The sequence below is a fragment of the Enhydra lutris genome, unplaced genomic scaffold, assembly GCF_002288905.1.
Source record: "Enhydra lutris kenyoni isolate GAN:26980312 unplaced genomic scaffold, ASM228890v2 scaffoldscaffold2, whole genome shotgun sequence".
Lineage (NCBI taxonomy): Eukaryota > Metazoa > Chordata > Mammalia > Carnivora > Mustelidae > Enhydra > Enhydra lutris.
In genome coordinates, this window is record NW_019154086.1 from 6337796 (window position 1) to 6360004 (window position 22209).

General features: G+C 44.7%; 1 protein-coding gene across 1 annotated transcript in view; it reads right to left on the bottom strand.

The window, feature by feature from the left end:
* Nucleotides 1-1435: 1435 nt before the first annotated feature.
* LOC111150584 (mitogen-activated protein kinase kinase kinase 13) overlaps nt 1436-22209 on the bottom strand; it is a 90876-nt gene continuing 70102 nt past the window's right edge. The window contains exons 8-14 of the mRNA XM_022508092.1: nt 16916-17025; nt 16011-16127; nt 15171-15308; nt 9927-10713; nt 5417-5487; nt 2707-3004; nt 1436-1908 (exon numbers count right to left, since the gene is read on the bottom strand). Of these exons, the coding sequence (XP_022363800.1) occupies nt 1807-1908; nt 2707-3004; nt 5417-5487; nt 9927-10713; nt 15171-15308; nt 16011-16127; nt 16916-17025 (1623 nt within the window). The 3' untranslated portion in view covers nt 1436-1806. The remainder of the gene's footprint in view (nt 1909-2706; nt 3005-5416; nt 5488-9926; nt 10714-15170; nt 15309-16010; nt 16128-16915; nt 17026-22209) is intronic.

A 22209-nucleotide genomic window follows, 5' to 3' on the forward strand; every position in this document is an offset into this window, starting at 1 on the left:
GGATCAAACAAGCAAAAGGAACTGCTCTAAATTCCCTCCGCCTTTCCTTTTTGGCTGATGCAATCAGTGACACCGAGGGGGGGCAATGGTTTCATCTGAGTTGGAAATAGTTTAATACCTGTATGTGTAAGTCTTTCCTAATGTCCAACATGATGCAGTACCAAAGCGTTGAGCCACGGTCTTTAGGTCTTGAGCCTAGAGAGGTTGTTTGACAGTAACCTTTCTTGGAGAAAGAGACAGAAGCTAGGCCAACACCTGCTTCTATATAAAATTCTAGGTAAAAATTTCCTTGGAGCTGAGGCACCATCAAGTACCCTGGGGTACTTTTCAAAGCCCATGACCCCAAGCCAAGCAGAACCTCATGCCTTGGACAATGTCAGATCTTTCTAATTGCTGCTCAGCACAGGTTGTTCTTTCCAGAAATTTCCAAATCCAATTATTCCAAACTGCATTGATCCAGAGTGCAGTAAAATACATTTTACAAGTTGCATTTAATGAAAATGCTGTTGTGGTGGGAAAGGGGTTGCCTTTTGCAAGATGCTTGTTTTGCCTTTATGCTGCTAGTGGTAGCCACGCACTAAAGCTTCCCGGATAGGATGAGTTAATAAATGAAAACAAGGGGGATGGCTTGGGGTTGGACACTGGACAGACTCACACACATGCTAGCTGCCTTCAAAGTGTGTTCTGTTTGAATCAATATGACTCTAGTAGACAAGCAACCGGGTTCCACAGAGGGGCAGTCTCATCTTCTGCTTGAAGCTCAACTGAGACACTGTGAGAATGTACTTCCATTAATTCCACATTTGCTTTTCAAAAACTGTGGTAAATCTCCTCTCTCTCTTAAATCAGCACCCCTCACCCTTCTTCCTAAAGGAAGTGGTCAACAGGTGGAAAGGAAATAGGCTACAAGAAAATGGCACTTGAGTCTGAAAAATCAACACAATGGTCAAGGTCACACATTGGTCAAGGTCATGACGATGAAGGCATTAAAAAGGGAAGTATTTGTCAAAGACAAGGTCTGATGCTATCTGTAAGTCTCACTACAAAATGCTGCTTCAAATTTTTCAAATGAAATCAGCTTCCACAGGTATAGTTGTCTTCTTCCTCCTGGAGGAAGCACATGCCCTCAACGACCTTGGGTGTAAGTATCTGGTCACCAATCTTTTCTAGACAATTTCCATCACCCATGTGGACAAGCTGGTTGAACTTAATGTGGTCTGTTCACAAGTTACCTGGAATTGTTTTTCTTTTGTTGTTCTTTGTTTTCTAAAATAATATGTCTTGCTCTGGCTCTTCTTCAGTCACTTATGGCCAAAAGAACTGGTCCCCTGTTCAAGTAGCAATAATACCTCCTGGCCCCACAAATTCCCAAGGATGTTGCTCCTAAATTCCACTTCTTTCTTCCTTTATCTCTCACTCTCTCTCTCTCTCTCTCTTTTTTTTTTGCAAGAAATTATTGTCTCTCTCTATCATATATAGTTCACTCTTTACAGTACAAAGTGTTAAAATGTCAAACAAAAATAAATATCAATGTTACAGTAGCTAGAATATTCAATAAAATAGATCCCTGCCATTCTTGATTGAAATGTTCAGTGAGACTTAATTTCATTTGGATATTTTTTTTCCAGAGATTTGCGAAGTCTCATGTTCCTGTTATTGCAGCTCATTTCTAGGGGTAAGAAAGATGGGGCAGCTCTCTTCCCAGACAAAAAAGCAAGGAGAGAGGGGAAAGAGTCTGGGGGGGACGGGGGAAAGGATCTGAAATGCCAGTATAGTCGTGAGATCTTCAGGATGGGTTTTCCTCCATTACCAAGTAGCAGAGCTGTAGTGTTTATTGGTCCTCACCGTGGCGTCAGAACACTCTCCATCGGAAGAGTCACAGTCCGAATCTTCAAACTGCATAGGATTCTGCAAAGTGGAGACAAAATAAAACCTCCATTCACTTGGGCAATTGCTTAGTAAATGCATATTGGCCACCTCCCACGTGACAGGCACCGCTCTGGGTTGCTGGCTAAGATACATGAGGCCAGGTCCTGCCCTTGCAGGGCTCCTGGAGAAAGAAGACCTAGAAAGGTGATGACGGCCACGATGATGATGGCAATTACAGCAGGACCGCCTCAGCCCCACTTGCATAGTGTCGGCTGTGATCTGGGCACTCCTGCAAGTGCTTTACGACCAGAAACCCACTTAATCTTCACAAGCACCCTAGGAGACAGACGCTGTCATCACTGCCCCTTGCAGACACCAACCCGGACCCACAGGTGAGCAGCTTGCCCAGCGCGGCAGTCAGTAGAGAACCCCGGCTGGGTGTGGCGTCTGTTCAGATGCCCGGTGTACCCTCTCAGCCACTGTGCTAGCCCATCTTCCAAGACAGGGACTGGCCTGTGCTGTGCAGGACCTCAAGTGTCCCATGTGCAATGAGAGCGTCATCCAGGGGATGGTGGGGACACGGAGGAGCGAGACGAGGTCAGGAGGAGGTCATGTTTGACCTGACCTTAGAATGAAGGAGGCCTGTGCAATTTGATGTTTGTGCCTCATTTGGGAGCCCTGCCCTTATTTGGAGAGCTGTGTGGATCTCTGGATTCTACTTACTTCTTGGAGGCACCTGTCTTATCTCATATACTAAATGGTAACTGTAAAGGGCTCAGGGACACAGGCATGCTGTAAGCCCAAGAAGCTACAGTGATGAGAAGGGAGAAGCCCCACCTCATAGCCACGTTCCTCTGCACACAGCTTGCCCAGAGACATCTGTGTCTTCACGCGGCGCACAGCGCACTCCTTGTCAGAGAGCCCGTCGGAATGCGAGGATATCTCAATGGGGATCTCTGGTGTTTGCGACAGTAGGTCATCCAGCTTCTCCGCCAGGTGGCCTTCAAGCTTGTCTGCTAACTCATCAGGACTGTTGGAGTGGTCACTGGTATTTCCCTCCTCTCCATCAGACACAGAGAAATTCTCAGAGCTAAAGGTCGAATATGACTGGCAGCTGCTGATACAGCGATGGGGCCTAGAACCACAAAGAACCAGAGGACCTTAATCACATGCACAACTGCTGTTCTTCCCTTGCCTCTCCATCATAGCCTTGTAGCCTCGTCAAGAGGTCGTCTAGGCTTCTCCCAACCCCCAAGGGAGATTCGAATACAGATTCGAATAAAGTTTTGCTTTAACTTTAAAGCAAAAGAGAAGGAAACCTGACTCTCCCTTTGCATTTGGTTTGTATGTTTCTGTAGCTAAACATTACATTCCAGAGCTGCTGGCTACTGCTGGTCTTTGAAAACCTCAGCTGGTCTGACCCCAGCGTGCACACGCACACACGATATGGAGCTGTCTTGTTTCTTGTGCACAGACCTCCCAGATTCTTACAGGTAAGAGAGTCTTGGGAGATTCTTTGGTCTAACTCCTTTCTAGATCATAAAACTGGAGCCAGATAACGAAAGTGACTTGTTCCAGGCCACATCGCCAGAAAAGGCAGAGCTGTGTCTTGGGCTGGGTCTACTCAGAGCTCATACCATGTCATTCCCTACCTCTTCCCTCACCCCAGTTGCAATGCCCATTGGGCACGGCAGCCCTGGAAGGCCAAGTGCCTTCGCCCTGTCAGCTGACCCCCAGTGGAAATGGGCTTGGAAAGGAACATTCACTCCACAGCTGGGGCACTGCCTCATCAGTTAATGGCTCATTCCAGTGAACATGTGAGTTTAGCTCAGATGAGGCAAGATGGAGGTGGGGGGATAGGCAGGCGGAGCGAGGATTTGCAAAAATTTCATTTCTTTCCCCTTGTTTATAAGTAGACTAGTAAATAAGAATGCCGTTAGCTTACATTGGTTTCAAAACAAAACAAATAATAAAAAGAAGACTCCCTTTTTTCTTTGTCATTGTCTGATCTTTCTGTATCTCTTAGTACAAAGTGATTTTGATGGCTTATGATCTGAGGCTTGCCACTGACCAGGCCAGGTGATAGGCTGAGGTTGGGGGCCGGGGGTGGGCAGGAATCAAGGACACATGAAAAGAGCCCAGATGGGAAAGGGAAATTAAAGTAGGATTCACAAACATCTCAAGGCTGGTAACAGAAAGGAGATAGGGAGAAAAATGTTATGATATAAAAATAAAACCATGCAGTGAAAACATAAATATAATTTGAAGCTAACAAGAAAGGCAGGAAGCCATCAGGTGGGTCGAGCTCATGGTGCGTCTCAGGAACAAAGCTGGAAGTAATAAACTGTGAAGTCAGTAGTGTGAGTTCAGAGAATGAAGATGCTTTACTTGGATCCAATCTCACCACATCAGAGAAACCAAGGAGACAATAAGGTAGCAACAGCAATGTGGCAAGAGTAGCTCAGGGAATGAGAATGGATTTAACTTGGGGGCAGTGTGAGGACCTGGAATTCAATTTACCAAAGGAGTCCCTTGGTTTGCAGAGAATTCCTGTTTCTGGGCAGGTACACAAGTCTTCCTGGGGGCGGTTCTTAGAGTCCTATGCTTCAAGAACAGAACATGTACTTGCAGAAGAGGCTTTCTTGGAGGAAAACGAGCTTCCCTACTTCTACAAAAGACAGCTCTTCTTCCTGAAGTAGGGGGAGGGTCCTTCTTCAATTTAATCCTACCAGCAAAATTATTCTTCCTGGCTAGGCAGGAAGCGATTTTTAAGGCTGGGCTGAGTGATGACTCAATTTAATTAATTACACTTAATTTAAGGCATAATATCCAAAGCCATGGAGAGTGCTATGAACTGAAGTGTGTCCACCCCCAAGCCCAATTCATATGTTGAAGCCCTATCCCTAGTATGACCGAATCTGGACATGAACTCTTAGGAGGTAAATAAGGTCAAATGAGATAAAAAGGGTGGGGCCATAATCCCACGGGACTGTGACCTTAAAAGGGGAAGATCTCTCCCCCCACTTCTGTACCCCCCGCTTTTCCACACTACCCCTCTCCCCGCAACCAGCCCTATAAGGACACAGCAAGAAGGTTGCTGTCTGCAAGATGGGAAGAGAGTCCTCACCAGGACCCCTGTCTTGGACTTCCCAGTCTCAACCGTGAAAGATAAATTTCCATTATTGAAGCCATCCAGCCTGTGGTATTTTGCTATAGTAGCCAGAGAGACTAATATAGGGAGGTACACCAAAAACCCATCAAATTATCCACAAAACAGGATGGTCATCTCTCATCTCCATTCTCAACTGTAACCTTGAATCCCTATTTATGCTCCTTATCTTGAAGTTCCTAAGAAATGAATTCTAATGAACTAGGATCTGCTATGCAAACCAAGTGGCCAAAACGTCACAATGGGAAAACAGGGATGATGAGTTCGAATCTCCCTACAGGGGAGTTGTTTAAAAGTGACCTGCCTGAACAGGAGGTATGGCAGACTCGGGATTTTCCCCATTACACTGAAAGCAGGACATGTGTTTGTTGGGTTTACCTCTGTCTTCGTGGAAATTCAACTTCACTATCTACTTCCCCTTCTTCCTCTTCTGAGGAGTCATCTCCACTCTGAGGAGAACAAGGAGAAAGAATTTTATCTTAATCTGTGTCTCTCTTTCTCTCTCTCTCTTACACATACACACACACACACACACACACACATTTGGTGTAAAATGTTTATAATCAAAAAGGCACTAAATAGCAGTTTGCTAGGTGTCATCTTTAAACATATGTATTTTCAGGGGCGCCTGGGTAGCTCAGTTGGTTAAGCACCTGCCTTTGGCTCATGTCATGATCCCAGGATCCTGGGATTGAGCCCCGCATTGGGCTCCCTGCTCAGCAGGGAGTCTGCTTGAGATTCTCTCTCCCTCTCCCTCTGCCCCTCCCCCTGCTCGTGCTTTCTCTCTCAAATAAATAAATAAAATCTTTTAAAAAAATAAACATATATTTTTTCACTCATTCATTCAGCAACCTTTCCTCGGTGTCCCTGAGGACAGGGTCTGTATTAGATGCTAGAAGACACACAGAACTGAGTAAATGGGAATTTTGCCCTCTAGTAGGTAAGGACTCCATGAGATTATCCAAGGTGAGTGATGGGGAGGGGAAACTAGAGAGAAGGTCTTGGATTTTGGGGGCAGTCTCTTGTAATCATTGTCATTCATGGTCCAGGCCCTGACCTAGGGACTCCACCAAGAAGTGGAGTCCCCAACTACCTTTTCCCTTCTATGTACCAATCACTTTTTCACTAATATTATAGTTACTATGCTCATTTGCACTACCAAGGCAGACATTATTTGAGTGTCAAACCACATCTTGTGTTTCTCCTTCCACCATGAATACAAAACAGGTACACAGTGCCTTATGGAGTCAGCTTGTTGGTAAGGATAAGGGAGCTCTGGTTGGGACATCTGAGGCCTTGTGATTGCCAGGGCTCTGTGGTTGATCTAGAAAGGCTATGTAAGTGTCTTGTCTGAGAATTTGATCTTCCTTCAAAAGGAAGAGACCATCTCTCTTTGAGAACATAAGAAAAGCCACACTTAGCTCCATACCACTCGGCATCAGGGAAATACAAATCAAAACCACAGTGAGATACCACCTCACACCAGTCAGAATGGCTAAAATTAACAAGTCAGGAAATGGCAGATGCTGGCGAGGATGCAGGGAAAGGGGAACCCTCCTACACTGTTGGTGGGAATGCAAGCTGGTGCAGCCACTCTGGAAAACAGCATGGAGTTTCCTCAAAAAGTTGAAAATAGAGCTACCCTATGGCCCAGCAATGGCACTACTGGGTATTTGCCCTAAAGATACAAATGTAGTGATCTGAAGGGGCACATGAATGTGGGCACACACAATGGAATACTATGCAGCCAACAAAAGAAATTTGTGATGACGTGGATGGAACTGGAGCAAAATAAGTCAATCAGAGAAAGACAATTATCATATGATCTCGCTGATATGAGGAATTTGAGAGGCAGGGCGGGGGGTCTTGGGGGTGGGAAGGAAAAAACGAAACAAGATGGGATCGGGAGGGAGACAAACCATAAGAGACTCTTAATCTCATGAAACAAACTGAGGGTTGCTGGGGGGAGGGGGGAGGGAGAAGGTGGTTGGGTTATGGACATTGGGAAGGGTATGTGCTATGGTGAGTGCTGTGAAGTGTGTAAGCCTGATGATTCACAGATCTGTACCCCTGGGGCAAATAATACATTATGTTAATAAATTCCACATCTTAAAAAAAAAAACAAACAGCCACACTTAAAATAAACCATCCTTACCACAGAATCATGACACACTGGATTACTCCCACCCATTGTGAGGTGGGTAACCCGGCCCAAGTAACAGTACCAAAGGTTGAGGATAATTTATTTTTAAAGTCAGTTTTAACATACCATCATTCTTATCCATTTGTATTCTGATATGCTCTTTTGAGTAGAGAGGACAGGCACGGGGTTATACTGCCAAGATGACATTTACCCGAAGCACCATGGAAGTGGATCTTGGTCAAAAGAAGCAGAACTGCCCTGTGGGAGTACTGTTCCAATGAGGCCGAATGTAGAGGGAGTGCACTCCCTGGCCCCGCTGGCCCACAGAATTCATCAAAATGGCATCAGAATGGTTCAAAGGTACGTGTTATTTGGGAGTGGACTGGAGTGCTCCCAAAGGGTACAGGGTTTCTTTTTGGGATGATGAAAATATTCTAAAATTGGTGATGATTGCCTAACTGTGAATAAATGAACGAGGCAGTACATTTAATGGGAGAACTTTATGGTACGTGAGTTATATCTCAAAGTTGTTACCCAAAAAATACACGTTCCTGGCCATAGAGCGGTGGGGGAGCAGAATAACCCAAATTTACTGCCCAAACACAATTTAATCTCTGGGAAGGCTTTGTCGGCAGCAGCACTGCATGGAGGGAAGAAATACAGTTCTGAGACAGTAGCTCTGAGCCTCAACTTCTGTTTAAACTTAAGTATAACTGAGGTACAGTATTGTATTAGTTTCAGATGTGTAGTGTAGAGATTCAAAAATCCTATATATTATGCTCTGCTTGCCAAAATAAATAGTTATCATCTGTCACCTTACAAAGTTATTACGTTATTGACTATATTCTCTATGCTTAACTCTTCACCCCTTGTGAGTTATTTTGTAACTGGGAGGTGGAACCTCTTAATCTCCTTTACCTATTTCACCCATTATCCCCACCCCCCTCTCCTTTGGCAACCACTAATTTGTTCTCCATATTTTTGAACCTATTTCTGGGTTTTTCTGTTTGTTCCTTTGTTTTATTTTTTAGATTTCACATGTAAGTGATTGATATAGTATCTGTCTTTTTCTGTCTGACTTATTTCGCTTAGCATAATACCATATAGGTCCATCCATGTTGTCATGAATGGCAAGATTTCATTCTTTTTTTTTATGGCTGAGTATATCCCATTGTGTATATGTATGTATGTACGTACGTATGTACACACACACACACACACACACACACACACACACACACACCCCACATCTTCTTTATTCATTCATCCATTGATGGATACTCAGGTTATTTCCATATCTTGGCCATTGTAAACGATACTGTAATAAACACAGGAGTACATGTATCTTTTCTAATTAGTTCTTTTGTTTTCTTTGGGCAAATACCCAGAAGTGAAATTACCGGATCACATGGTATTTCTATTTTTAATTTTTTGCAAAACCTCCATACTATTTTCCACAATGGCTGCGCCAGTTTGCATTCCCACCAACAGTGCACATGAGTTCCCTTTTCTCCACATCTTCTCCAACCTGTTATTTCTTGTCTTTTTGATTCTAGCCATTCTGACAGGTATGTCAACTTCTTTTAAATGTCTAGTTAACTGAAACATACTCATTTACATTTTAGACCCTTTTATTCCGTCAACTGCACTCCTGATGAATGCTGACGAGATGAGGCAATGCTGAGAACTGAGTGGGTGTTTGCACTGTGCTAAACACTTTTCATATATAATCTTATTTTTAACTCATTAGCAAGATGAGCTAACATTTTTGGAAGATTGTTATGTTCCAGGTCCTGTTCTAAGTGCTTTATATGTATTAACTCACTTAATCTTCACATCAACCAATGAGGCAGGGCCCACTCTGCTCCCCATTTATAGATAAGGACCCCAATGTGAACTATTGGTTCTCAGAACCAATAGAGTTCTAAATGGAAGAGCTCTGCTTCGAACTGAGATCTCTCTGGCTCCCACGTTCATGCTCTTAACCACTATGGTACACTGCCTCCAAGCTAATAAAACCTAGGCAGCCAGTGGGTGAGAAGAAGAGGAGGAACAGGTTTCAGTGATGGAGGCCTCACTGGGTCATGATGGTTACTAATAAAGGTAGGGTTTTCCAAGATATATTGGTTTTTTAAAATATTTTATTTTATTTTTCTTGAGGCTCCACACCCAACATGGGGCTTGAACTCATGACCCCAAGCTTGAGAGTCATACGCTCTACCGACAGAGCCAGCCAGGCACCCTTCCAAAATATATTGTGAAGAAAGCTAGTTCCATGGGATATTAATAGATACTATTTTCAAAGCCATTATGGCCAAATAGGTGAGGGAAACGCTGGATGAAACAAAGAATCGTATGATTTTTTAAAGCCTAGGATTTGTAGATTTTCATTAGGAATCTCCAAGAGGAGAGAGAGAATACTGTTTCTCAAACTTGTTCTATAACGGGATCCTTCCTTCTTGCAACATCCATCAGGACTAGACTAGGATAGTTTTAGTTTTGATTATATATCCCTAGTATATGGTTATTTATCTATTTATAAATTAGATACATTTGAATCAGTCCTCTGGTTCCGTAGTTGCCAAAGCACAGTCTCTAGTCCATCACTTAAGCAGTGTGGTGAGAGAGCATTTAAAGTCAAAGAAACCTCTGTTTATGCTTCTGTCATCTCTTCCTTTTACAAAACGGACACATGATGTAGGCTTTCTAATGTGTACAACATGACGGGCTGTCATTACAGCTTACCTTTTGCAGGGGCCTTGTGTTTCGAGGTAGCACTGGGGGGGTGACGTGGTGAGGGATGCCAAGGGATGACGCAGACCTGCAGCCTTTGAATTCCCTTTCTCCCATTTTCTCGGAACCTTGGGCATCTTCCAAGAGGGGATTGTGTGCTGGTGACTTGAAAAGGTCGGGGCCCCTCCCCACTGGCTCAGCAGAGGGTATGTCCAAGGACCCACACTGTTCTGGCCTGCACTGGAGGCAGGGGTCGTAAGGGTCAGCCTGACAACAGCCCCAGGGCCCAGCTGGGCCCGCATCAGGCTCAGAGCTTCTCCAGCAGTCCGCCGCCATGGCCGTGGAGATGAGGTCGGGGCTGGAACCGGGCATCTGTCTCTGAGCATGGTTGCTGAGTGGGCTCCGCAGGGCCGCTGCTGGGCCAAAATACCTCAGGTTGTTGGCGCAGGTGGCGATGTCCTGTCCGTGCACACTGAATCTGGGATGGTGACTCTGGGACACGGCAGGGGGGGCTTGCTGGTACTGCTGCTGCAGAGGATGGTGGTGATGGGGAGAAGGGTACTGGGACTGAGCGTGGTGTAGGTCAGTGGGATGGGGTGAACTGTCCTGGGCTGGCTGGTTTTTCAATATCCCTGTGAAATCACTGTGGCTGCCTCTGCTGTTCCCTCGGCGGTGGCGTGGCTTGCTCCGATAGCGGCTCTTGCTGCTCGAGGTGGACGTTTTGGGACTTCCAGACAAAGGGGATGCAGCGGGAGCCACCTCCGTACTGGGGATACCTTCAGATCTCAACAGATCTGGCCTGGGAGGAAAGACAAGATTTCGTTGTCAACATCTGGAAACACATTTAAGTTTGGGGAAATGCAATGCAGACCTGAAAGTACACACACCCTTTGAAACAGCAGTCACATGTTCAGGGATTTATCCAACGGAGGTAACAGATGTGCATGCAGATATATGTTTGAAGACGCTGTGTTATATTCTATAGTTTAAAATAGCAGAAAATTAGAAACAACCTCGATGTCCACCTATAGAGGATCTCCTTCATTCCTTCTGGATTTTATTCTGTGCCTCCCTAGCTGAGGTACCCAATCCCCTTTAAGTTCTAATTCTACCCTACAGGTTTCTTGATCTCTTTCGCATAACCTCGGCTATCAGCCTGGTGCCAACATGCCAAGGCAGAGGCAAGGGTTTGCCCACCATCAGAAATCTGTCTGATGATGGATCTAGATAGATCCCGCAGCAGATCACAAATCACAGAGGTCTGGCACAAGAGAAGGAAACCTCAGGTTAATGAGGTGGGAGGCTAAATTCAGGGACTTTGGTCAAGACATGGTCTCCCAGAGGTCTGGGACTATGTCCATCCATCTATGTATGGGAAGGACACTAGCAGGGAGCCTTGCTCACTCTCAGTATTCAAACATGTTTAAGGAAGGGGGCATAGGGGGTGGGGATTGAGGAAGGGGAAATAGTACAGAGCCTAGGAGGTTGGACAGAGCCAGCAAGAGAAGGGCTTGCGAGGAGCGGCCTGGCATGGTGCTGGCTCCTGTCCTAGTCTGTTGTCGAGTGCTCACTGGGCTGGTCATGCAGCTTGTGTGCAAGAGCAAGCCAGGGCTTGAAGGTACATGTCACATGCACTGATTTCATGGTGCACAGGTAAACAATAAATGGTTTCTGAACTGATGGACTGATGGGCAGAGACTTGAGGATACCAGAGAGCACCATTACTTCCCTCCTTCTTAGGGACTAGACACAAATCATCAGATTACAGTGCTGAAGGACCCAAACTTTATTTTAACAACAGAATCCTTTTCTCGAGAAACTCGGTATATAAAATAGATATAGTAACAGAACAGACTAGTGGTTGCCAGAGGTGGGGGATAGGGGAATGGGTAAAATGGAGGAAGAGGGTCAAAAGGTACAAACTTCCAGTTATAAACCACATAAATCCTGGGATGTAATGTACAGCATGGAGGCTATAGGTAATGATACAACTGACCCTTGGATAATGTGCACAGTCAAAAATCCAGGTATAACTTTTGACTCCAAAAAAGCTTAAAAATAGCCTACCATTGACCAGCTACCTTACTGATAACATAAACAGTTGATTAATACATATTTTGTATGTGATATGTATTACAGACTATATTCTTAAAGTAAGCTAGAGAAAAGAAAATGTTAAGAAAATCATAAGAGATTTTATAAGTTACCCACTGAATAAATGTTTTAAACAGTTAAAATTAAAATTTAGATTCTAACAAGTAAAAAAAAAAAAAAAAGAAAATCATAAGAGAAAATACACTTACAGTACTGCACTGCAAAAGATTCACATACAAGTGGACCTATGCAGTTCAAACCCGCATGCTTTGAGTTAGTTGTACTGTATTGTATATCTGAAAGTCTCTAAGAGATCTTGAAAGTTCTTATCACAAGAAGAAAAAAATATAGCTATTTGTGGTGATGAATGGATGTTAACTAGACTTAGCGTGGCAATTATTTCATAATATATATGTATATTGAATTGTGTTGTACACTCGAAACTAATATAATGTTATATGTCAATTACATTGCAAACTACCCTCTTCCACCCCAGATACAATGGGACATTTGTGGGAAGGGAACAAAGCCCCTCCCCGATGGGCTCCCCCTCCTCTTCCTCTCTACTTCCTCAGTAATCGCTGACATCTGTGCAAGCCCTAGGGTGTCCCAGACCTTGCTTAAAAACCACAGATACAGTCCCACCTCTACCTTATGTGATGAGGAAACCGAAACCCAAAGTGGCTCATGGTCTCACAGTGCATCACTGGCAGAATCCAGACAAGAAGTCTTTCCTAATCCCCAAGCTGGCTTCCTGGAGATTCAGATAACAAATTTAAACTGTCCTACAAATCACCTTACTTAAATGGCTGAGTCGGTCAGGTCTGGGGTGGGGCCCAACAGTCTGCACTTCTAGCACACTCTCTCATGACACTGAACTGAGGACCACATTTGAACAGCTAGGGCTTGTAGAAAATGAACGGGCATCAGGGTGTAGGAGACACCAGGGTGTAGTGCTTTTTTTTTTTTCCTTTTCAAGAGAACAGTTAGAGGCTCCTCTTAGCATGGAAGTTCCAGGTAACGTTGGTATATGATAGGATGGGCACAGTCTTGTGCTGCTGTGAGCACCTTCCTGTCTCAGGTTCATGGTTCTGTGGTCAGCTGGCCACCTTTTGCCACAAAAAGTACGTGGACTGAGGAGGTCCTGGGGCTTTTATTGAGGCAAGGGAGCCCTCCGAGGCCCAGTTAGGGGCACCTACCTATCCAGTGACTGGCTATAGGAGGATCTGGAAGAGAGCTGAGGTGAAAGTGTCTAAGTCAGACGAAGGCTGCTTTTATTGAAGCTGGCCGTGCAAAAATCACAGAGTAACAGTGACACAGCACTTCACAGTTGACAAAGCACTTTACAATATATAAAACACTTGTTTCCGACTATTCATTTTTCCAACATTCATTTTACAGGTAAGGGTACTGAGGGATCCGAGAGGTTAGCTGGCTTGTGTCCATCCCAAAGGGAGTCCGTGGCAGAACTCCCAACTTGAACCCAAGTCTTCCGACATTAAGGCAGAGTTCTTAGCCCCATCCCGAGCCTCTCCTTATTATGAGGTATTTAGACCACTGGATTGGATTGTACTCACTTGTAACAGGCTTGCTGGATCCGTAACTGAACTCTGATTCTCTTCTTTTTAGTCCCCAACTGAACCCACATTGATACCTAGGCCAAAGGATGGTGGATGGTTTTTCCTCTCTGATCTCCTCCCAGGTCACTGGACTTCTGACTTAATCATTGGACTGTCCGAACAATGGGAAACTGACATCCTCCAGGGGCCAATCAACCAAGAGCAGAACTCTTTGCAGCTCAAAGACCCATTCCAGGTTGTCTTCCTGGGTGCTCAGTCCACTAAGCATCTGCTGGTGGTGGCAAACGTCCAAACATATTCCTCACAGCCAACACTAAAAGTAAACATGCGCTCACATTTTGAAGAATGAAACAGTACTATTTTCTTCTCCAAAGCTCTTAGTTTTAACTGTAGCAGAATGCAGGGAGGAGCCAGCAGGTGAACTCTGTCTCCAATTAAGACATTAAAAGAAAGAGGTGTTGGGATCCTCAGAGGGTTTTGCCAGGTGCCACCTGCAATTTCTCAGAACTTGATGAGAAGGTGATCACAGGTGGTAAGTAAAAGAAAAACTGGAATTAATCCATGTAACTACTCTTCAGTAGTTTTAGCGTTGTATTAGTCATACTAGGGTAGAATGGCCTTATTCAGAATAACTGCCATTCTGAAAGACTTAAAATACATTCTTGGTTTGCATTTTGTCATTATCTTTATTCTCACCGCATTCTGCAGTAGACCGTTTGGTCTATACCCAGGTTTTAGGGACATTTCTTTCCTTTTCATTAACTTGGCTAGAATAGAGTCCACTCTCCATTATTTGGGAGCAATGGGCATCTAGTAGAGCCTGATAATAAAAACTGACTGGGAGAGCATTCTAAGACTAAACTAGTATAAGGAAAATGCATTGTAATTAGAGGAAAGGGCAATCTTTTATTTTTTTAACTATTCAAAAACTCATTTTTTAGCACCTGTGATTTGTAAGGTGATTTCACATTTCTCTTATTTAAACTTCACCGAAAGCCCATGCAGGAATAGAATGAGGGGCCCTCCATGGTGAGGTACAGGTCATTATCAAAGCCCCTGCTTTTGTTTCTGGTAATGGATTTACAGGCACTTATTACATTATTAAAAAGAACTAACTAAATGAATATGTAAAAGTGGGACCCACATGAACCAATGTTGCCTACAACAAGAATTATGATTAACCCAATTCTGTGCAGGAGGGGTCAAAAAAAGAAAAAGAAAAAGAAATCTCACATGTGATCATTATACCATTTTGCCCATGGCTGAAAGAGGACAAATGACATGGTCTACGTCATATGGCTTATACCAATGGGCAGAGCTGGGATTGGAATCCATGTCGGCCTGGCCCTCCATTTACTTCTCTTTCCCTATGCCATGCTGAGACAAGAAGTATCTATGTCTCAGAGAGTAAAAACTAGATTCCTAGAGTTCATGACACATCCTCTCACTTTCCTACTCTGTTTTTTCTGGAGCAAGTGTGCCCACAGTGAGCTACAGAGAAGACACACCGTCATGGGATCATGTATTTTTGGGGGGATATTTTCCCCTTTCTCTGAATGTCAGGTTGGCACAGCTGTCTCACCGTTTGGTCTGCATCCCTGATTTATGAGGCGTGCCCTTCCTCTTCATGAGCTTCTCCATGGCATTGGGGTGGATTATTGGACGGACGGGGTGTCGTTTGTACGTTCCAGGATACTTCTTTTCCACTGCTTGCTCACGCCTACAGACGAAAGGAAAAGCCACAGCTCAGTCACTGCAGACAAGAAAGATGGGCAGGATGTTTCCACAGGCTAATTCCTCTCACAGATTCTGGGCACCCTTAGCAGAAATACACTATCTGAATAACAACACTATTATTCAGGTTAAAAAGGAAAAAAAAAAAGATGCTCAATTCAACTAATCTGGACTTCGCTGTGCTCTTCCACTCTCTGATGCGCTCAGGGGCTGACCTTCCCTCCCCCAACGTACCTCACGAGAGACACAAGGCGATGGTAGAAGACCTACTTATTTTCAGTTATGGTTTTGGTCAGGACCACTGACCGGGGTCTCCTGTCATTTGTCAAGAATCCCTTAAACCACTTTCATCAGCCATCTTATTTCTCCATCGGGCAGAAGGCTCCCCCTCATCCACACCAAGCTTTTCTCCAGATGAGGACCCCTTCTCGGAGCCATTCAGCGGGGTGAAGTTGCAAATGCCGGTCAAGGGCACATTCCTCTGTAACAAGCTCTGCAGCAACTCCCCTCAACTGAAACTTCACAGGGGGAAGGGACCTGGGTATAGCACATCCCTTAAGGAATGCTGGGTGAATGACTCAAGCATCTGCCATTTTAGTTTTGAGGAGCAGCAATATGGCAGAACGGTGCGTTTGGGCTGACTGATAGACCCGACTTGGGAAGGACAGACAGATGTCTGGATACATACTTAATGAGCTCCTTCTCCCGCATTTCTAGCTGCAGCATGATGGCACTAAGTTCCATGTATAAATTATTAGCCCGCTCAAGTTTTCTCTCATAGTGTTCCCGAATATCCAGAGCATGCCTATCAAAGAAAAGAGAGGATCAGCAAAGCTGACTACCGGGGGGTGAGGGGGATGACAAAGAACAGCTATAATGAAATAAGAACCAGGATGGTTTATCTCAAAAGCGTTTGTCTGAGGGCCATCTGAATTCAAGGGTCCCGTGTCTGAGGTAACGACTTGGGCAAGATGGAGTGGGAGATGGAAAATTCAAGCTTTCGCTTGGTTTATCCTTAGGGGCCATATCCAGCCATGCTGAATAGCTGGGGTGGGGGGCACGGATAAAAATCGGACCATGATTTGTGTATAATGTGTAGCCTTTGTGTGCCACTGACAATACCTTAATAAGAATACAGTATAATATAGTCATGTTCATGGAAATATGCCAATAAGGCTGACCCCTGACCCCGTACTTATTAGGGCACAGATCCTGCCCTAATACGGGTGGTTATCTATGGCTACATTTTGTACCCCTTTATCAGTCATAAGCATCTTGAGACCAGGAACTTCCTCTTATAAAGTGTTGCCCTTCATGTCACCTAGGACAGGCACCGAAGAAGAAAGAGCCTGGCTCCAGGAGCACCGGCTGCAGAGCTATAATAAAGAAGGATAACAAGGCTGCAGGGAGGGGACGGGACAGCAGGGTAAAGGGGGGAGGGTCAACTCTGGGGGCAACTTTTAAAGAGAATTAACAGTAAGTAGCAGAGATGAAAGGTGTGTAGAAGGTGAAACGGTGATTCACAAAGCGAGTTCCTGCCAGGATCTGCAGATGTGGGGATGGGACGAGGTGGAGAAGGAGGGAGCAGCCCACCTGAGCTCCTCTCTGCGCCGCCGAATCAGCTCTTCATCTAATCGGTGTATACAAGTTCCCTCACTTTTGATCTTTTCAAAGTGTTTTTTCACCTCTTCTCTCCATTCAGCCTGAGTGAGGACAAATGAGACTTTGTTAGGACTCTAGGAGTTTCCGTCCCTGGTAGAGCCAGAGAATCACGGGCAGGATGGTATTCCCCCACTTGCTTTTACTGAAGAGCCTCACAGAACAAATGTTCAATAAATATATGAGTTGATAGGAGACTAGCTCATGCTTCGGCACCCCCCACCCCCACACCATGACCTCATTTTCTGTATTTAGTCCAACACGGGATGCCGTCTTTTTCCCATTTCCTTGCCATACTGGCCACCAGAAATATCACAGCTGGTATACTGGCCATCACCTCTGGAACAAGAGAGCTCAGTTTCAAGTGAAGATGGTGGCTGAGATAGCCCGACCAAAAAGAGGAGCTCAGTTAGCCATCTGCTGTAAGTACGTGCCAGTGAGAACATGATCGTGTTTACAACTGGCACTGGAATTTCTCTTAGGTAACTCTGTTATGAAAATATCTTGGGGCACCTGGGTGGCTCATTCCGTTAAGTGTCTGCCTTTGACTCAGGTCATGATCCTGGGGTCCTGGGATTGAGCCCTAACTGGGCTCCCCGCTTCTCCCTCTGCCTGCCTCTCTCTGTGTGTGTCTCATGAATAAGTAAAATCTTAAAAAAAAAAAAAAAAAAAGGAAAATATCTTGAAAAAAATATCTGGAGCACATGACACAAGGGGCACAGCAGGACTTGAGAATAAAAATATAGGGAATTCTATAGGAATTGGGGAGTGAGGGAAAGAACAGGAAAAGAGAAGAGGAGGAAAAAAAGGATGGCTAAATAATGTAGTGGTTTGACAAAATTTTAGAATGGGGATGAATATCTAATATGTAACTTCAGTTATTCAAAATGTAAGCCTCTTCCGGGACGCCTGGGTGGCTCAGTGGGTTAAGCAGCTGCCTTCGGCTCAGGTCATGATCCCAGCGTCCTGGGATCGAGTCCCACATCGGGCTCCTTGCTCGGCGGGGAGCCTGCTTCTCCCTCTGCCTCTGCCTACCACTCTGTCTGCCTGTGCTCATGCGCGCGCTCTCTCTCTCTCTAACAAATAAATAAATAAAATCTTTAAAAAAAAATGTAAGCCTCTTCCAATTTCTGAAACCTTTAGTAAAGTCTCTGACATTCACCTTGATTTTGGATGAGTTTTTTTTTTTTTTTTTTTAGACATCAAGGACAGTGCTGAACTTCATGTCTGGGTCAATGACAAGATAAAGGAACAACCAGAAGATGGAGGAGGTGGAACCCAAAAATTTTAGGAAGGCAAAGCGAGAGTGACCATGAAATTATAGTCTCCCAGGAATTCACAGATGTATTAGGACACTGGGATTTCCATAAGGCACGAAATTCCAGGCCAATGTCATCCAAATTTTAGGCAGTCGAAAGACGTCTACTAGAATATAGTCTACAGGTAGTTTCTAGAAAACAGCTAAGGGAGATGTTTCCTCAAATTACATATAAACTACAATTCCAAGAAACTAATGAAATTGATTTCCAGTGAAGGCTAGATGTATAACTAAATGCCTCTATATATTCTTCCTCTGGAGCTATTCTATTACCTCAAGATTCATGTTTAAAATTATTTCTCTAGATCATGGAAGAAGTTATGTGTAAGTAATTTTGAAATTATAGAAGGTTTCTCCCCAAATTTGCTGTTTCTCATTTACTTTTTTTTTTTTTTTGAAGAGTTTATTTGACAGGGAGAGAGAGAGAGAGTGCATGCACGCACAAGCAGGGGGAATGGCAGGCAAAGGCAGAGGGAGAAGCAGACTCCCCACTGAGCAGGGAGCCCGACACTTGATCCCAGGACTTTGGGACCATGACCTGAGCCAAAGGCAGATGCCTAACCGACTGAGCCACCCAGGCGCCCCTCTCATTTACTTTTATAAAGGAAATCATGGGACGCCTGGGTGGCTCAGTGGGTTAAAAGCCTCTGCCTTCAGCTCAGGTCATGGTCTCAGGGTCCTGGGATCAGGCCCCACATCGGGCTCTCTGCTTAGTGGGGAGCCTGCTTCCTCTTCTCTCTCTGCCTGCCTCTCTGCCTACCTGTCATCTCTCTCTGTCAAAATAAATAAATAAAATTAAAAAAAATAAAGGAAATCATACTGTAATTATTTAGAGAGTGATCATCCTGATTATCTGCTTATAATATGCTAGATCTTCATATATATATATATATGTGTGTGTGTGTGTGTGTGTATGTATATATATATAGTCAGGATATATATATATATATATCCTGACTGACCATTGGAGAAAGATTTCTGTCAGTCAGTTGACTTTTGGGACCAAACCTGCCAAACAACGTCATCAGCAAGTGAAGGTCATCAGAAAGTAAAGGTCATCAGAAAGTGAAGGTCATCAGAAACTCAGACCCAGAATGCAGTGCCCACTCTTTGGTAACAGTCTGACAGTCTTAAGCAATAAATCAAAGTTTGGCTGAGCCTCCAGTAATGCCGTTCTTGTCATCATCAGATCAAAGTCTGAAGGAAGAATACGTGAGCTTTGAGAAGCCTAAGATTGACAAAATCAGGAGTTATTAGACCAAAAAAGGTAAGAGAGAGGGCCAGGTTTGGGCCTTGAAGTCCTCTTTCATGCAAAAACGGATCAGAAGACACCTGTACAGGTACCTAAAGAAGGGACCAGGAAAAGGAGTAACTCCCTCTGGTGGTCAGGAAGCAGATGAACAGATTTTTTTCTTTTTTTTTTTTTAATTCTTGAAAACCTTGAGGAAATAAACCTCCTGATGGGAATGGAAATTTAAAGAGAAACTTTCGAAGACTGAAACCTATTAAAAAAGTAGATTTCCAAAAAGAAGTCCTCCCTTCCCACCCCCAATCATGAAGAGGGAACAGGATGTGTGGGAAAACCCCAGGTCCTGATTATAATATCTTTTCCCCAAAGCTATGGTGTTACTGGTAGATGCTAAGTTTGGAGTTCCATCCCATATGCTTAGAATCTTTACATAATAGGAGTTCCAATTTGCACTTAATCTTCAGTTCAGACATGTCTGGGCACAGCTGGAGAAATGGGAGGTGGGTAGGCCGGAAGCTAATTTGCACAGAGACTGAGGTACCTCTGAGAGAAAATGGGGCATGAGAGAAGGAGGAATCTTTCATGACCCTGACCTATGACAAAGCCACCATCATAGGAATGGAGGAGCACTTCCCAGTGTTTCATTAAAATATCTATAAAACACTGGGCTATAACCAGCAGGGCTCTGTTACCTTTAACCAAGTGTAACTCAACAGAGAAAGGAGTTCATTGGGTAGATAGAACAATGTGCAGCTTTGGAATCGAGAAGTCCAGAGCTATAGTTATAGGAGGAAATGGCAGCTCCTGATGGGTGAGGGCAGTGCCTTGGGATATGGCAGCATCCAATGGATGCCAGCTGGGCTTATGGTGTTGTAGCGGAAAACAGAGCTAACCCACAAAGTAATACCTAGAAGACATTAGTAGGAGACTGCTGTGTCTAGCCAGTCAGTGGAAAGCAGAGCAGAAGTTACTAGGAGGTTACTGAGATCCCCACTCTTCACTGGGGACCCCCCCCACAAATGCATGTGAGGGGGTGAAAGGAGGGAGTACAGGCTGCTTCACAAGATTGGCAGGTAAGGGAAAAATCCAGTGAAACTTGGGTTATTACCATTAATGGGAGTCTTTTTATGTCCTAGGTAAGGCCTGGGAAAGGCCATCCCCATCTAAAAAGGTTTTTGTCTTTTCCAGCCTTCCACTTATTCAATCAGTAGACTGAACAGGTACATTCACAGAGACAAAAAGTAACAGAGATTACCAGGGGTCAAGGGGAAGAGGAAATGGGAAATGACTGCTTAAGAGGGTGATGAAAACTTTGGGAAACAGTGGTGAAATGTTGTGAATTTAATTAATGCCAGTGAACTGTACACTTCAAAATGGTTAAAACGGCAAATTTTGCACCATTTGTATTACCACAATTTTTAAAAAGGAAAAAAAGAAGTGCAGCCAGTTCCAGGCTAGCTGGATAGAGAAGCAGGATGTTGGGGGGCTAAGGAGCAGGAAATTAGAGATTCTGAGTCAGAAAAGACTTAAGAGGTCCTCAAGTCCAACCTTGACTGGCACAACAGTCCTCTTGACTCCCTTCCCTGGTGTGTGCCAGCCTCTGCCTAAGGACCTACTTGCTCGTGATGAAATTGTTCTTTTTTTTCTTTCTTTCTTAAGTTTTAAATATTTACTGAAGTAATCTCTCCACATGGGGCTCTAACTCATGACCCCGAGATCAAGAGCTGTATGCCCTTCCGTGGGAGCCAGCCGGGGATGCCATGACGAGATTACTCTTAAGAAGCACAGTCTGTCTCTATAATGAACTTCGTGTGTCTGCAATTCGCAGCCTCTGAATTTCTGGGTGCTCGTGGTGGTACTCAAAAGGGAACCAGATGGTGCAAAGGCAGAGTGTGGGGGGGAGAGCTTAGAGGCAGAGGCCATGGCCCACCCAGCTGTGGGGATCTGGGACCCCAGCAAAATGTTTTCTAACAACTGATATCCAGTGCTGGGGCTGGCTCAGTCAGCAGAGCATGCGACTGTCGATCTCAGGGTTGTGAGTTCAAGCCCCACACTGGGGCTCACAGAGCTCACCAAAACAAAACAAAACAAAACAAAACAAAAACTGATAGCAAATGCAACTGAATACAAAGACCAGTAGTTGCCTCCTGGGAGAAATAAGTTACTGTCTGGGAAAGAAGCAGCAGCTTCGGCAGAATCAAATGCTGTAGTGAAATCGGCTGCTATGTTCATCTGTGATACTGAAGCTGCTGCTGAGAAACAGGGGAAGCAAATACTCTCGGGAAGCGGTCAGCTGGGCTCCTGGCATGCTCCTGACGGACAGTTTTGTGGAAAGGGCAGCGACCCGAGGCCAGCAACCACTGATGGGTACCTGATGCAGCCTGGGCTCTGTTCGCGCTGGGGGGAGGGGAGGCCTCAGGCTTGAGACTGCAGAAGGAGTAAAACCAGGTGCTAAACTGTCAGCTCCATCCCCATCCCAGTGGCATCGAGAGTCAGAACCCCGGGGAGCAGAGTCCCCGAGCAGCCACCTGTCAGTCTCAGGAGTTCACCAGAATGTACCAACCCAAAGAAGGCTTCATTTCTGCAGCTTCGCGGGCAGCGAATGATGTCTTACACTCGAGTAGTTCTTTCGTTTCCAATACAGTTGCATTTTTATTTTCT